Raw genomic sequence first — 13,871 nt, forward strand, 5'->3', positions numbered from 1 at the left:
CTAATATTGCATATAGCAGCGCTGGTCGTAACAACCTTCTAGAAAAGAAGTTTGAGGGTGACATCTTGTGGGCACTTTATGCCATTGCATTTGGTTCCAGGTATACAGCTACTGTAGTTTATTTTCATGTTCAAACGGTTGTTTTGGTTGCCTTAAAGTTTTGGAAGGTTTGTTTTCATCTGTATGAAAGGTTTGGCATTGTTTTTTTTAACTTCATCATACATCATAAGTTTAATTTGCTAGCCATGTCTGTGATAGTAAGTAAAGTCTTGCTGCATACCTGAAATGCCACACACAAGAAGTCTGCCATTTGGTTTGATGAAGACATTTTAGGGATGCTGGAATTCTTCAAAGATGAGCCCCTTTTGTTCCACTGCTACCAAGTTTGAACTACATGTAATAGAAGGTGGGTAATGTTAAACTTGTGGAGGGGAGGGGGGACACTTTCATGAATTGTTGTGAATGGATGATAACTTACCATTAAAAGTTAAAGCTAACCTTTTCCAAACCTTATAACCTACAAAAAACGATGACAGGTTAATCAAATGAAAGGGACATGAACAAAATGCATTTGAGTTTGGCTTTATTGGCAAACAGAATTTGCAATATGCATGTTTTGTTATTTTAAAGACAATGATGAGATAAGTGAGTCGACCTAAAAAGTGAGCTGTTTGAGTTAAATCTACAACGATCACTGTAATATTTCACTTGTTGAACCACCAACCGTTGTTAGGAATAGGAATCAGTTGCGCTGAGGATTTATTTGTCATTAAATTGCACAGCAAGCCGCTTCAAAGGTAGCTGGCCCACTTCCGCCTCAAGCTGGAAGTCAATAATTGTTTGAATCATGGGAGCAGCGGGGAAGTCCATGCATATGATACCAAAGCGTTGGCTCGGATTAGCCTTGGCCCTCAAGTAGTCGTACAGTTGAAGATTGACACGTTGTGCCACCGCTCTCGGGGCGGCAAAGACGCCCGTGCCACTGCTGTAGGTGAGGAAGATCTGGTCCTTATTCCCCGTGGGCGCCATCTCAAGGTGCTCGTAGACACTCTGCCACTTCTCCTTCACGTGCAGAAGTGTGGGGACCTTCAAGAATACAATGCCTGCTTTACTCCACATGCATAGCAAGTTATTTGGAATTTAGTATCTAATCTTACCTTCCAGTCATCAGCAATGTCCATAGAGGCGTAGCGCATCCCCAAGTCTGGCCCAAAGAAGTCCTGCAGGATGATGAGCTTACCTCGCGCCTGACCCATGGTGGGCACCAGGCGGCTGTGCCACAGCATGTCCCATCGAGCGTAGCGCCATATGTGCTCCACCACGGCCCCGTAGATGTTATCGGTCTTGCTCAGCTCTTCCTTGATGCGCATTAGCACCGTCTCGCTCGGGAAACTGGCCAGGAATTCTTGCACGCCCTCCAGCACCTGGCCGAAGTGGGCGTGCTGGTACACCACGCCGTGGTGAATGGTGAGGTTGCCATCCACGTGGCGCACGCGCACGTCCAGGAAGCGGACGCCGGCGCGCAACTGCAAATCCAGGCTCCACGTTTGGCACTCGGCATAGACGCCGCCGTAAAGCGCCATGGTGTTATGGGTGCCGGGCATGGTGAGCTCGGACAGGGGCCGCTCGTCGGGGATGCTTGCCATCCAGGACGGGTTAAGGAACTCCGGGGTGGCTGTGTCGTCGTAGTCCGGTCGCTGGATTGCGCCCCTGCTCAAACTGGAGATGCTACCAGAAGAGAGACACCAATATGACTGACTGCATGTGTATTTTCAGGCATCGCTTCTTGACCGATCCAATTCTTGAGCAAATGTTAGACTTGTCCCTCCTAAAGCTATCAAGCTAAAGTAGAATACTGTCTTTAACAACACTCACCCCAAAAGGAGCAGGAGCTTGATGAATTTGTACTCCATGTTCCAAATTGTTTCCCCAGTGCTAATGATACGTTTATCCTGCAATTTAAGCATCGAATGAAAAAACCAGATACACATGAAAAAGATGAAATAAATATGAAATCAGACTTACAAGCAGAAGAGGTGCTCAGCCTCGCTTTACTGAGTGGACACAGCCACGAGGTGTTATTGTGGGAAATAGCATAGTTGACCAGCTGGGCACTATAGGGAGGAGCGGGGCCTGTGTGTGTGCGGTTTGTGTGGTGCGTGTGACCTATTCATCACCCGCTGCTTTCAGTCATCCTGTGTTATTTGTTCTCATTAATGTTTCTCATTCAATGTCAATGTGTTACTACAGTTATTGTTATTTTTTTTTCCACAAAGCCATTCAGTGAGGATTCGTGTGTCTGTTCTGTGTGATTATTGCTTTCTCACTTAAAAAAGCAATTCCAACATTGCATAACTTTCCTTGTCCTTGTTCATGTTCTATTTGCTTAGCTGTTGGTGGCGACCGCATACTCACGGTTTGCACATAAGAAAAAAAGGACATTCCTTTAAAATGAAAACTACAAACAGAATGAAAATTGCAAAATGAAAATTGCAAAAATGCATAATTGCTAGAAGTTGTTATGCAAACACATAGCAGGACAGCATTAGGGTATAAAACTCAATATAGCAAAAGTTAAAATGACGCTCCATACTTCCCCTTGCTCATGTAAGGATTTGAAACTGAATGTGTAAGGATGTTTGTTTTTTATGAGTAATGAAAAAACCTGTGTGGTCACCCACTCTGGTTTGGTAAGTACGTTACAGACGTTACAGACAGTGCGTGAGGGAGAAGCCGTGTATCGGGGTCGTCGGTATTTAGGGTGTGTGTCACTTACTTCAGCCAATCAGCAAAAGGCACTGGTGAGTCACTTCCTGGTGCTGTTTGCCTTATTTGGCAGGAGAGGGCTGTCTGTTTTTCATAGGCCGGAAAGGGAAAATGGTGGCCGGGGCAGACAGGCGGCTCCTGTAGGCAGAAAGATAGCAGCAGTTTTATCCCTGGTGAGTAAACATTAAACACGAGCAACCTCTTGAGATTCAGGCTATTACTGCTGATGTGTTTGAGTGTTAATTGACAGCCAGGGAATGGCGCTAGGAATGATTGTTTGGCTGATTGGGAAATGGGTGTGAAACGGGGCTTCCAAAGTAAAGTATAACACTAGTGTTTTATTCAGGCCAAAATAGTGATATGACACACCCTGATTATGTTACTTGTCATTGATAGGGCTGAAAAGGCAGTCAGATGACAAACAAATGTCAATATAATTAAAGACAAACAATGTTGAAATAAAACATAGCAAAAATGAATGAACTTATTTTTGATCTATTAGTGTTTTGCATTGCGTCCTGGTGGTGGTCAGTGACATTTCAAATGATTTGCTCAAACCCTAACCTTCTCACAAGTTTCAGTTTTCTAACAAATACTGTTGCCCTTTATCCTTCTAGTCTGCCCAATCTCTTTGCGTGGCCATTTTTTTAGAAGAACAAAATGGCAGACGGCTCCCAGGTAAAGAAAACAGCTGTCATGGTTCTGACTTACGTGGAGAAGGTGTCCTCTTTCGCCTCGTCCATCGACCCTATCTTTGGCGTTGTCTCCTCCCTGGTGGGTGTGGCCCGCAAGGGTCTCGTGGGTGAAGAGGGCCACGAGCTGGACGAGGACTTCCAGGCCATCCACAGCAAGCTGGAGAGCATCTCCGAGAAGAACCGGCAGTGCCTGATGCAGATCCGGATCGATGAGGTGAACGAGACCTTTGGCAAGTACGAGGAGTACATCAAGCATCAGTACGCTGCCGTCAACACCATGGTGGTGCAGATGAAGAGAGACCCAGACAACACGCCGCACTACATGCAGAACTTTGAGCGGATCTACGAACGGGACAAAATGGACACCGGTCTGGACGTGTACTACCGTGGCGTGATGGGCACAGGCTCGCTCTTCGGCAGGCCCTTGCTGAAGGTCTACCTGGAGAACTGCAACGCCGACGCTGAAATCATGGAGCGCCACTGCTCGCACGTGGCCCACCTCTTCCACATGGGCCTCATCGCCCTCATGGCTTATACTGCAGTCACAGAGGACAATGAGAACGAGGTGCGCAAAAAGTGGGCCGCCAGGGTGCACGACATCCAGGAGAAGATGCAGGAGGTGCTCACTCTCTGCAACATCAGGGATCCTGATCCGCCTTCTGATGACAAGAGTCTTGCTTCCTGAACCTGGATCGAAAGGTTTAGACCAATCACGCAGCTGTGGATCAATAGAAACACAGACCAATCATCTTATTGTTTTTTGTCTTCAATGTTTGACATAATCACTCAGAATAAACAAATTGATGTGTCAGTTGACTATGTATTATAATGGGTTTTAAATGAGTGTTTAAGAGGTGGGACCTGGTGAGGTGGCATACAATGTCTGCAACTCTATGTGTGAAAGTCGGGGTGTCAAATGTAAACTTTCTTTTTTTTTTTTTTTTAGTTATCAAGTAGTAACGAAAGTTGTTTGTAAAGAAAGGAAACATCAACAATGCGACACATGCATGAAGGAACTGACAATAAAGCTGACTCTGACATTTGTTGGCAGATAACGTTTTGCTCTCCCACCCTATCTAAAGTAATCTATTGTCCTACCGGCTGGGCGGCAATTGAACGCACCACGACTCTTGTTTTCTGCGGCCAAAATTTCAGGCCGGCAGCGAATTTTAGCCTCAACAAAGGCCGAGAAAAGCCACCCGGGGAGGCCGAGGGTGGACAATTTGAACCCCGAAAAGGACTCCGACGGTGGGGAGAAAGTGGTGCTAAGTTTGCATGGCTTTTCGATGAGTTTGACCACTCGAACGTGTATATGATGCAGTGTAGCATCCAAAGCTACGATCGCCTAACAACGTCAATTTGCCGTTAAAACAATGCAAGTCTGCGGAGTTAAGCTTCGCTTTAAATACCCAAATGTTGTGGTGATTACAGAATTATGAATAGTTATTTGTGTTATTAGCATGTTTAAAAGATAGAAATGCGGTTTCCGGGGCGTGGCCATCATGAAGTCAACAAGTAGCTGTTTGTGTCATTTCTTGTATTGGACTTTTATTTCATTTGACACGATACTGTTCTGTATCGATTCCAACGTACCAATTGGATCAACGCGCAAATACAGCAGTATTAGTTTACAACAGGGGTGCATATCACCTTAAATATTTCACTCACAGCACATAATAACGGTTTATGTTCGACAAGGCAATTCTGCAAAAGCAAATAAAACATCCATTGAACTGTTAGGAAAAAGCTCAAATGTAAATGCACAAAATAGACATGTGTACACTGGTTAAAATGTGTCACGATTAAGAAGTCTACTGTCGTGTGGCATCCCAGTCATGCCTCTCCACAGCATTTGGCCCTGAAAGCCGTCACCATGGGCAACGAGGACAGCCTCGAGGACGCGTTTGTCGCTGTCCTTCGACCCAAGAACCAAGTCAGCCTCAGCTCCAAGGAGTACAGAGCCAAAGCCTATGAGGTATGTTCAAATACAGTGAATGTGTTTAAAGCGAGTGGGAGTGGCAAGAAGAAGAAAAAAAGCATGGTGCACAGTCTAGCTTGTGGATCACTATGTGTGTCTCAACATTTAGATCTTGCTGAGTGAAATACCCTTGGAAGGGAAGGAGAAAAAAAAGAAGAAAATTCTCCCAGCGACCAAGATCCAAGCGGCAGGAGACAAATCCAAATTCATCTTGGACTATGTTGCTGACACCATCAAACCCTCGTCCAACAATCACAGCTTCGTCGGTGAGCAAGGGACAATTCATTGGACTATTCACGGGGCTCGTTGTTAAATTTCTATTTCAGGGAAACGTGTGGTTCATATGAAGAAATTCCCCCTGTGTGGGGACAATGACGTCAAAGAGGCGTCGCTGTTTGTGGTGCCGCTTGGCGTAAAAGGTGCGTGCCTGCTGCCGGCTCGCATTTTTCCCCCGCGTATGAAATTTCGTAATAGTTAAAGGAGCGCTTATCGACAGACAACAGCAAACCTGTCCACAATGCGGGCGGCCCGAGTTTTTACTGCCTGCAGGACATCATGAGGGTTTGCAGCGAGACCAGCACTCACTTCTGTCCCGTCACTGCCAAGATGCTCCTGTCCTTGGACAAGTGAGCTTGGAGTTTGCATTATATTTAATCCAACTTTGTTTTAAGCCCTGCCACCTCTCTTCTCCATACAAATGTACATTCCCAAGGTTTTAAGCCTGAATCCACCAATCAGAAAACCGCGTTAAGACACAAACAACTTAATTACTTTTAGGTGGCTAGCAGAGCAGCACACCGTGCCTCATGCCATCACGGCATTGTTCCGCCCGGCGCCCGTGGAGAGGGTGAAGACCAACGTCAGCAACCCGGCTTACGGCGGCGAGGGCAGAGTGAGCGACGAGGGCCTGCACATGGGCTACACGGCGTTAGAGATCAAGAGCAAGATGATGTCCCTAGAGAAGGCAGACATGTGCATCCTAAACCCACTCTACGGCTCTGACCTGCAGTACACCAACCGGGTGAGCCCAGTTTTAGAAGTGTGATACTGCTTCCCAGGCACGTGGCACTAAAACACAATTAAAAGTAAAAAAGTATGTGTTCTCTGCCTGCAGGTTGACAAAGTTATCATCAACCCATACTTTGGGCTGGGAGCACCAGACTACTCCAAAATTCAGATCCCGACAAGGGAGACCTGGCAGCACGGCGCCAACTGCACAGCTGAGGACAAGTGAGGACTCAGTCCAGTTTCTCCTGCACAGTGTTGGTCATTAATTGTCAATTTGTCTTTGTAGGGAGCGTCAGTGGGTGGACGACTTCCCGCTTCACCGCAGCGCCTGTGAGGGAGACACGGAGCTGCTCTCCAAGCTCCTGGACAGCGGCTTTTCCGTCAAGCAGCTGGACAGCGACCACTGGGCCCCCATCCACTATGCTTGCTGGTGAAGCTTGACAAAGCCAAGCAACAACTTAAAAGTCACTTCATTTGATCCCATTTTTTTTTATTGGTCCCTTCAGGCATGGCAAAGCCGAGGCGACCAAACTGCTGCTGGAAAAGGGTAAATGCAACCCGAACCTGCTGAACGGACAGCTCAGCTCACCTCTGCACTTTGCCGCAAGAGGTGGCCACAGCGACATTGTGCAACTCCTGCTGCAGCACCCCGAAATCGACCGGGTACGCCAAAAGACTGCGATAAAAAAATCCCTCCATTTTCGATACCGCTTAAAATATTTCAATTGAATATCATGATCCTAATGTCTCCGTTGATGTTTATTGGCATACGTTTTCTGTGCTCATTAGCACATAGAAGACCAGCAGAAGCGATCACCACTGCAAGTGTGTGAGGAGAACAAACAGAACGAATGGGAGGAGACTGTGAAGCTTCTGCAGCAAGCCAACAGCAAACCAGTCAGTCTCACAACCATCTTTTGAAGTTATGGCCCTGTATTTATTTATTTTTTTGCTTTTTTTTGTTCTTTGCAGTACGAGAAGGTGCGCATCTACCGCATGGATGGCTCATACCGCTCCGTGGAGCTGAGGCACGGCAACAACACCACAGTGCAGCAGATCATGGAGGGCATGCGTCTGTCCCAGGAGACCCAGCAGTACTTCACCATATGGATCTGCTCTGAAAACCTCCGTGAGATGACTCTCTAAAGCTGGCTCACAGCTTATATGGATTCCCCCTTATTTTTAGGATGCGCTCTTAAAAGACGGCTTTGTGTTTTGAGAACACTAACTGCTTTTTTTTAGAGATATATGTATTTCTTTGGAATACAAATGTAGACTGCATATGTCACAGACCTGCAGCTGAAGCCGTACCACAAGCCATTGCAGCACCTGCGCATCTGGACGGAGATTGTGACGGATCTGACTGTGCTGGACCCGCAAAGGGAGACGGCTCAGCTCTTCCTCCGCAGGGACGTCCGCTTACCTCTGGAGATCGAGAAAAAGGTCACTTGGCTAAATTGCATGGCTTCAAACTTTGGGGAAGACTGTCTTCGATGTTTGTTTTTCTTCGCAATGCCAAAAGGACATTTTTCTTTTACTTTTTCACTGCAGGTGGAGGATCCGCTGGCCATCCTCATCTTGTTTGACGAGGCCCGGCACTGCCTGCTGAAGGGTTTCTTCCCGGCTCCCGACAGCAAGCTGATCACGCTGGCCAGCTTCCTGCTGCAGATCATCTACGGAAACTACGAAAGCAAGAAGCACAAACAAGGCTTCCTCAAGTACAACGCTGACTGCATCTCAATCTTGTCTTTATCCCACACACAGTTTTACTAATGTTTTCTTCTTTTCAGTGAGGAAAACCTAAAGTCCATCGTGCCCATATTAAAAGTGAAAAGCAAAGCGTACCACTGGACCAACAGGATTCTTCATGAATACAAAGTACAGTGGAACCTCAGAGGACTTTGGACAAGTTTTCCCGTCATTGTTGGAAACTTTTGAGTTAATTTGCCAACAGGCACTGAGCACCAGTGAAGGTGTGAGCAAGGAGATGCACCACTTGCAGCGTCTCTTCCTGCAGAACTGCTGGGACATACCCACCTATGGCGCCGCCTTCTTCACTGGCCAGGTGTACACCAAGGCCAGCGCCAGCAACCACAAGGTTATTCGCGTCTACGTTGGCGTCAACACCAAGGGGCTCCACCTCATGAACATGGAGACCAAGGTGTGACGTCGTCTCATCTTCTCATCGGATGATCCCTGGCCTCTTGCGTTTTCATGCTTTGTGGTCATCTTGTAGGTGCTTCTCATCAGCTTAGAGTATGGCACATTCATGTGGCAGCTAGGACACGCTGACCAGTACTTCCAAGTACACAGCGGCGAGAACAAAATGAACTTCATTGTGCACACCAAGCAGGTAAAAGCAATTCAGTGGCTTAAATTGAGGGGAAACTCTTCTATTATGATGTGTGCTAAAAAATGAACATTGTGAAGCTTTTTCCAAACATGCTGTAAAGAAAAGGCATAAAATGGTGACATATTTTTGGCATGTTTGAAACATGATCTTAATGAATGTCTCTCCTAATTGTTGATAGGCTGGCCTCATCGTGAAGCTATTAATGAAACTTAGCGGACAGATGACACCCAACGACAAAGGCCCTGCAGACAAATACGCTTACGGCTGAACCAAGAGTGCTCGGGACAACACAGCTGCCAAACCATTTCAACGCCGAATAATAAATGACTACAACTGAGGGCAGTTTGCTCATGTACTCTGATTTTCACAAGTTCTGCGAGTGTGTGTGTTTTGACAAATGCTATGTAAATATGTTTATTTAATAATTTGTTATAATAAATTGAATGTTTGAATAAGAGTCGACGTATTTTTCATATATTGTTAAATTTTGCTCAATTGGGGGATTCATTAAAGTGCAAACAATGCGAACATATTTACAATACAGAGCTTCTATCTTTTTATGATAACACATTACAAAAAAAATAGAAACGTTTAATGGCATTTCAGTGGGTAATATGTATTAAGTTACGGGCTTCAAAGTGCACCAAATAAACTTGTAAGTGAATGTACAGCTGCATACAGCCTACTTTTTGCGAAATTTTGGCTTTGTGATTTGCAGTGAGATTTAAAAATAGTAAATTAGGTGCCTTGGCTCAATTAAATTTGGGGAAAACTGGTTTATTTGTTATAACAATTTGGAGCTAACCAAGAGCTAGTTTTAGCCACTAAAAGGCAAAACTTTTAGTAATTTAGCCGAAATAACTTTAAAAGCATTAAGTAGAACGTAATATCTTAAGTTATCTTTATTGCGGCATTAACGTACTTTCTGACGGTAAAAATGGAGTGAACACGCACGAAACGAACCATTTCCGCAACTTATCTCACGAAATTATTATTATTATTTTAAAACAAAAAAGACGCGTGAGGGTCCAACGCTTTGATTAAAAAACGTTCAAATATTATTATTCGGCCACGCGGTGACATCATAACACCCGAGATCGGTTCGAGGGAAGCAGCCAATCACAGCAACGTTCACTTGAACGACAAGAACTCAACAGCCAATCGTATAAGTCAGTCGGTCAGGCGGGGGCGTGGCCGTTTTTGACAGGTAGAGACGGCTGGGACTCGACACCGGCGCTCCAATATTTTTGACTGGAGTTGTCTTAGATCGTAACGATCCCTTCGCGATCGACGAAAACTAAGCTTTAAACATGTCAATGCATTTATATCACATGAGCACTAAGCTGCTCGGTGACACTGTGGGCAAAATGAACGACAACCTAACGTCTTGGGTCCTGGCAGCTTCTGTTGTTACGCTCACGTTGGGATATTTTTACAGCAAAATGCATAGACAGATTTCTGACAAGAATGTGGTAAGTTGTCTCAAAGTGTATGCATCTGACGCTTCTATTCTAACATGTTGGTTTTAATTTTTCTTTCTTTTTTTACCCTTCCAGAAATGTCCACCTTACATCCCTTCCTGTGTCCCGTTTCTGGGACATGCTGTTGCATTTGGCAAAAGTCCCATTGACTTTTTGGAAAATGCCTATGAAAAAGTAAGTTTGATCTTAAAAGGAATTATAGACATAATTATATATTCAATGCATTTTTACATTTTCAATATTAATGAGTGAGGGACAGGGTCATTATCTCTGGTCAAGAGAACAGTACAAATCGATTCCAATAGTACTGATCTATTTTAACAGATGAAATTGACAATGACAAAAAAAACTCACCTTTGGGAAGTTTCACTACATTTGCAACTGAAATGGTTCAAAATAAGGACGCAACATAAACACAAAATGATTAAACCTCTTAACGTCCAACCCCGCCACAGTATGGACCGGTGTTCAGCTTCACCATGGTAGGCAAAACCTTCACGTACCTTCTGGGAAGCGACGCTGCTTCATTGCTCTTCAACAGCAAGAACGAAGACCTCAACGCCGAGGACGTCTACTCCCGACTCACCACGCCGGTCTTCGGCAAAGGAGTTGCATATGACGTCCCCAACCCGGTGAGAGTCTGCTGGAACACACACAATGACAAAATTGTGAAATAAGTGACAGCATAAATGTTTACCTACATGTGTAGATCTTTCTGGAGCAAAAGAAGATGCTGAAGACGGGCCTGAACATTGCTCACTTCAGGGAACACGTCAAGATCATCGAGGCAGAGACCATCGATTATTTTCAGAGATGGGGAGACAGCGGCCAGAGAAGTAATTGATGGAATTTTAATTGTGATCATGATTTTGGCTCCTGCGATATGCACAATATGGATACTGTAAGGCCAAAAATAATAATGCAATAAGCATAGGCTATGTTTTGTTCCACTGATTCTTTTGCTTCTTTCAGACCTGTTCGAAGCGCTGTCCGAGCTCATTATCCTGACAGCCAGTAGCTGCCTCCACGGAAAGGAAATCCGCGGCCTGTTGAATGAGCATGTGGCTCAGCTCTACGCTGACCTGGATGGAGGCTTCAGTCACGCCGCCTGGCTGCTGCCCGGATGGCTGCCGCTCCCCAGCTTCAGGTGGGATGATGAGATTATCATCATAGGTGATCCTATCAGGAATCAGATATTCAATAAAAGTGTTCCACCATGTGTTTGCATTTGCAACGCATGAATTCACACATTCACATTCTTTTCTAAGAACCTATCTGCAGTTACTATTTGAAAAACACAACATTTTGTACTTTCTTGAAATACCATAGAATTCCACAGGATGGCGCCAAAGCCACATCTAAGCTCTAAACAATTGCACAGTCCAGAAGGACCAGCAGAATGAATGGATGAAATAGAGCTGTGCAAGCTGTTTAATTTTTTACCTATTTAATTGTTATTCATGTATTTATAAAGTACAAAGATGAAGACTATTTTTAACTGTCATCATTAGAAAGCGGGACAAAGCTCACCTGGAGATCAAGAACATCTTCTTCAAGGTGATCCAAAAGCGAAGAAGCTCAGAGGAGAAAGTGGATGACATCCTGCAGACACTCATGGACGCCACCTACAAGTAAAAAGAAAAATCCTGTTGAGTTCTGGTTGAGTTCAAAGTGGTTTTCAAATTTCTTTGTTTTTATCCGAACCATCAGGGACGGACGGCCTCTGTCGGACAACGAGATTGCCGGCATGCTGATCGGCCTCCTGCTGGCCGGTCAGCACACGTCGTCAACCACCAGTGCTTGGTTGGGTTTCTTCCTGGCCAGGGACAAAGCCATACAGCAACGCTGCTTCACTGAGCAGAAGGCCGTGTGTGGCGACCACCTGCCCCCCCTCCACCTGGATCAGGTACCACAGCCTATAACAGACGTGAATTAATTCATAGGTTATTAATGATGTCATCTTCAGCTGAAGGACCTCAGCCTTTTGGAGCGTTGTTTGAAGGAGACTCTGAGGTTGCGACCACCCATCATGACCATGATGAGGATGGCTCGCTCTACTCAGGTAATGAGGGTTTTAGGTGGTGAAGTTCCCTGCACAGTCTAAAAGATCCTTAGAAGTAACTTTGATGTCCTCTGACGATCCCACAGACTGCATCAGGTTTCACCATCCCTGCGGGACACCAAGTGTGCGTCTCCCCGACCGTCAATCACCGACTGCACGACACGTGGCGTGAGAGGACACAGTTTGACCCCGACCGCTACCTCCATGACAACCCTGCTGCCGGCGAGAAGTTTGCTTATGTGCCTTTTGGAGCCGGTACGCATCCCTTCCACTCCATATTTTTATTGTTACAGTATATGGGTCATTCTACCAGCATTTTTTCAAAAACAGACAATTTTTTGATAATTTTGTTGTTGACTACCTATGCCGGTTACACATACACTGGATAGGAGTTACAATACAGAAAGTGAAATGCTATTTGAATACTAATTTTATTTTAGGTACTTTAGTGTTGAAAGTAAATATTCGATATTTTGCTCAAGGGCTGCTAAGTTAACTGGTTAGGATGAAACTTGTAATGAAAAAATAAACTTCATGTCGTTTTCTGAAAACGAGAAACGGTTGAGAATGAATGCTAATGTTAGCTTATATCCTAGCTGTTAGCTGCGATGCTAGCTGATCAACAACATACATATAGACTGGATGTCTATTAAGAAGATCGATGATATCAATGTTTTTATGAGTATATATGTGAATAATAGGTTTGTACTGGTTTGAATATGGCTGTAAACGTTGAGAAAACCTTAAATGTTTAAGGGCGGATTTACCTTTGAGCGGCAGTGTCATTAGTTTGCTGACGTCACTTCCGCTAAGGTCACTAAAGTTTCAGTAATATTTTTATACTTTTAGAAACATTTTTAAATGTAATAACATTTGTGTGTCGCACATATGTTGAGAGATTATGAAAATATAATTAACTATTATTTATTTTGTCTCAACTAATTTGTATAATGCATGTGCTTTTTTCTGTATTTTGTGCAAATATTAGCCAAATGACCCATCAAAAAAAATTAATAGTTTTTTTAATACAGGGAGACATCGCTGCATCGGGGAGAACTTTGCCTACGTGCAGATCAAAACCATCTGGTCCACATTGTTGCGCCTGTACGACTTTGACCTGGTTGACGGATACTTTCCCACCATCAACTACACCACAATGATACACACACCCCACAACCCCATCATCGCATACAAAAGAAGGAAACACTGAGGACTTGGAAGCGAACATCAGTTTCATGTCAAATGGACCACTAATTCAGGATCAGTACTGTGAAGAAGCTGATGAAAGCCTTGCAACCTTGTATGCATTTCAGTCCTACAATAAAGGAAATTGCTGTTCGTTCTCTGAAAGTGTCCAAAAAAAAGCCACCTTTGTTCTTCGCAAGGAACTTTGCATAGAATGTATTGTGAGATTGAGACGATGTTGCATTGTGTCTTCTTCCTACTTCTCTGAAATGTAAATACAAAATGACGTCTGTAAGTGCTGACAGATCTGACAAATAAAAGTGAGTCTTTTGTAATCAATAAT

General features: G+C 44.6%; 4 protein-coding genes across 4 annotated transcripts; 3 read left to right on the forward strand and 1 right to left on the reverse strand.

Moving 5' to 3' along the window:
• Nucleotides 1-742: 742 nt before the first annotated feature.
• On the reverse strand, nucleotides 743-2,748 carry si:dkey-266f7.9 (uncharacterized protein LOC100006223 homolog). Its single transcript, XM_061267516.1, has 4 exons — nucleotides 2,026-2,748; nucleotides 1,876-1,952; nucleotides 1,158-1,728; nucleotides 743-1,086 (listed from the first exon to the last, which is right to left on the reverse strand). Exons 2-4 carry the CDS (start codon nucleotides 1,911-1,913, stop codon nucleotides 760-762), a joined length of 936 nt encoding a protein of 311 aa, XP_061123500.1. The 5' UTR covers nucleotides 1,914-1,952; nucleotides 2,026-2,748; the 3' UTR covers nucleotides 743-759.
• Nucleotides 2,749-2,797: 49 nt separating this feature from the next.
• On the forward strand, nucleotides 2,798-4,504 carry rpz2 (rapunzel 2). The gene is made up of 2 exons (XM_061267517.1): nucleotides 2,798-2,939; nucleotides 3,384-4,504. The coding sequence occupies exon 2, from the start codon at nucleotides 3,427-3,429 to the stop codon at nucleotides 4,144-4,146; it is 720 nt and encodes a 239-aa protein (XP_061123501.1). The 5' UTR covers nucleotides 2,798-2,939; nucleotides 3,384-3,426; the 3' UTR covers nucleotides 4,147-4,504.
• Nucleotides 4,505-4,553: 49 nt separating this feature from the next.
• krit1 (KRIT1 ankyrin repeat containing) lies at nucleotides 4,554-9,257 on the forward strand. Its single transcript, XM_061267515.1, has 17 exons — nucleotides 4,554-4,709; nucleotides 5,295-5,436; nucleotides 5,549-5,705; nucleotides 5,766-5,858; nucleotides 5,936-6,065; nucleotides 6,217-6,460; nucleotides 6,554-6,669; nucleotides 6,734-6,877; nucleotides 6,954-7,110; nucleotides 7,237-7,344; nucleotides 7,420-7,576; nucleotides 7,739-7,890; nucleotides 7,999-8,165; nucleotides 8,238-8,325; nucleotides 8,402-8,608; nucleotides 8,684-8,800; nucleotides 8,979-9,257. The coding sequence occupies exons 2-17, from the start codon at nucleotides 5,335-5,337 to the stop codon at nucleotides 9,066-9,068; spliced, it is 2,229 nt and encodes a 742-aa protein (XP_061123499.1). The 5' UTR covers nucleotides 4,554-4,709; nucleotides 5,295-5,334; the 3' UTR covers nucleotides 9,069-9,257.
• Nucleotides 9,258-9,981: 724 nt separating this feature from the next.
• Nucleotides 9,982-13,870, forward strand: LOC133145017 (lanosterol 14-alpha demethylase). Its single transcript, XM_061268084.1, has 10 exons — nucleotides 9,982-10,272; nucleotides 10,357-10,455; nucleotides 10,737-10,913; nucleotides 10,991-11,117; nucleotides 11,254-11,428; nucleotides 11,793-11,912; nucleotides 11,992-12,187; nucleotides 12,248-12,343; nucleotides 12,430-12,598; nucleotides 13,375-13,870. The coding sequence occupies exons 1-10, from the start codon at nucleotides 10,111-10,113 to the stop codon at nucleotides 13,551-13,553; spliced, it is 1,500 nt and encodes a 499-aa protein (XP_061124068.1). The 5' UTR covers nucleotides 9,982-10,110; the 3' UTR covers nucleotides 13,554-13,870.
• The last annotated feature ends 1 nt before the right edge of the window (nucleotide 13,871 follows it).

The sequence above is a fragment of the Syngnathus typhle genome, linkage group LG20 (genome assembly GCF_033458585.1).
Source record: "Syngnathus typhle isolate RoL2023-S1 ecotype Sweden linkage group LG20, RoL_Styp_1.0, whole genome shotgun sequence".
Taxonomy (NCBI): Eukaryota; Metazoa; Chordata; class Actinopteri; order Syngnathiformes; family Syngnathidae; genus Syngnathus; species Syngnathus typhle.

Excerpts from the sequence above, each read along its gene's own strand:
- krit1 (XM_061267515.1), top strand. The coding sequence starts at position 5,335 with ATGGGCAACGAGGACAGCCTCGAGGACGCGTTTGTCGCTGTCCTTCGA. Across the intron at positions 7,577-7,738 it reads GATCTGCTCTGAAAACCTCC|ACCTGCAGCTGAAGCCGTAC; the intron begins GTGAGATGACTC and ends CATATGTCACAG. Across the intron at positions 7,891-7,998 it reads CTCTGGAGATCGAGAAAAAG|GTGGAGGATCCGCTGGCCAT; the intron begins GTCACTTGGCTA and ends TTTTCACTGCAG.
- si:dkey-266f7.9 (XM_061267516.1), bottom strand. The coding sequence starts at position 1,913 with ATGGAGTACAAATTCATCAAGCTCCTGCTCCTTTTGGG. Across the intron at positions 1,729-1,875 it reads AAGCTCCTGCTCCTTTTGGG|CATCTCCAGTTTGAGCAGGG; the intron begins GTGAGTGTTGTT and ends CTCTTCTGGTAG. Across the intron at positions 1,087-1,157 it reads ACATTGCTGATGACTGGAAG|GTCCCCACACTTCTGCACGT; the intron begins GTAAGATTAGAT and ends GTATTCTTGAAG.
- LOC133145017 (XM_061268084.1), top strand. The coding sequence starts at position 10,111 with ATGTCAATGCATTTATATCACATGAGCACTAAGCTGCTCGGTGACACT. Across the intron at positions 11,118-11,253 it reads GGGAGACAGCGGCCAGAGAA|ACCTGTTCGAAGCGCTGTCC; the intron begins GTAATTGATGGA and ends TGCTTCTTTCAG. Across the intron at positions 12,599-13,374 it reads TTATGTGCCTTTTGGAGCCG|GGAGACATCGCTGCATCGGG; the intron begins GTACGCATCCCT and ends TTTTTAATACAG.
- rpz2 (XM_061267517.1), top strand. The coding sequence starts at position 3,427 with ATGGCAGACGGCTCCCAGGTAAAGAAAACAGCTGTCATGGTTCTGACT.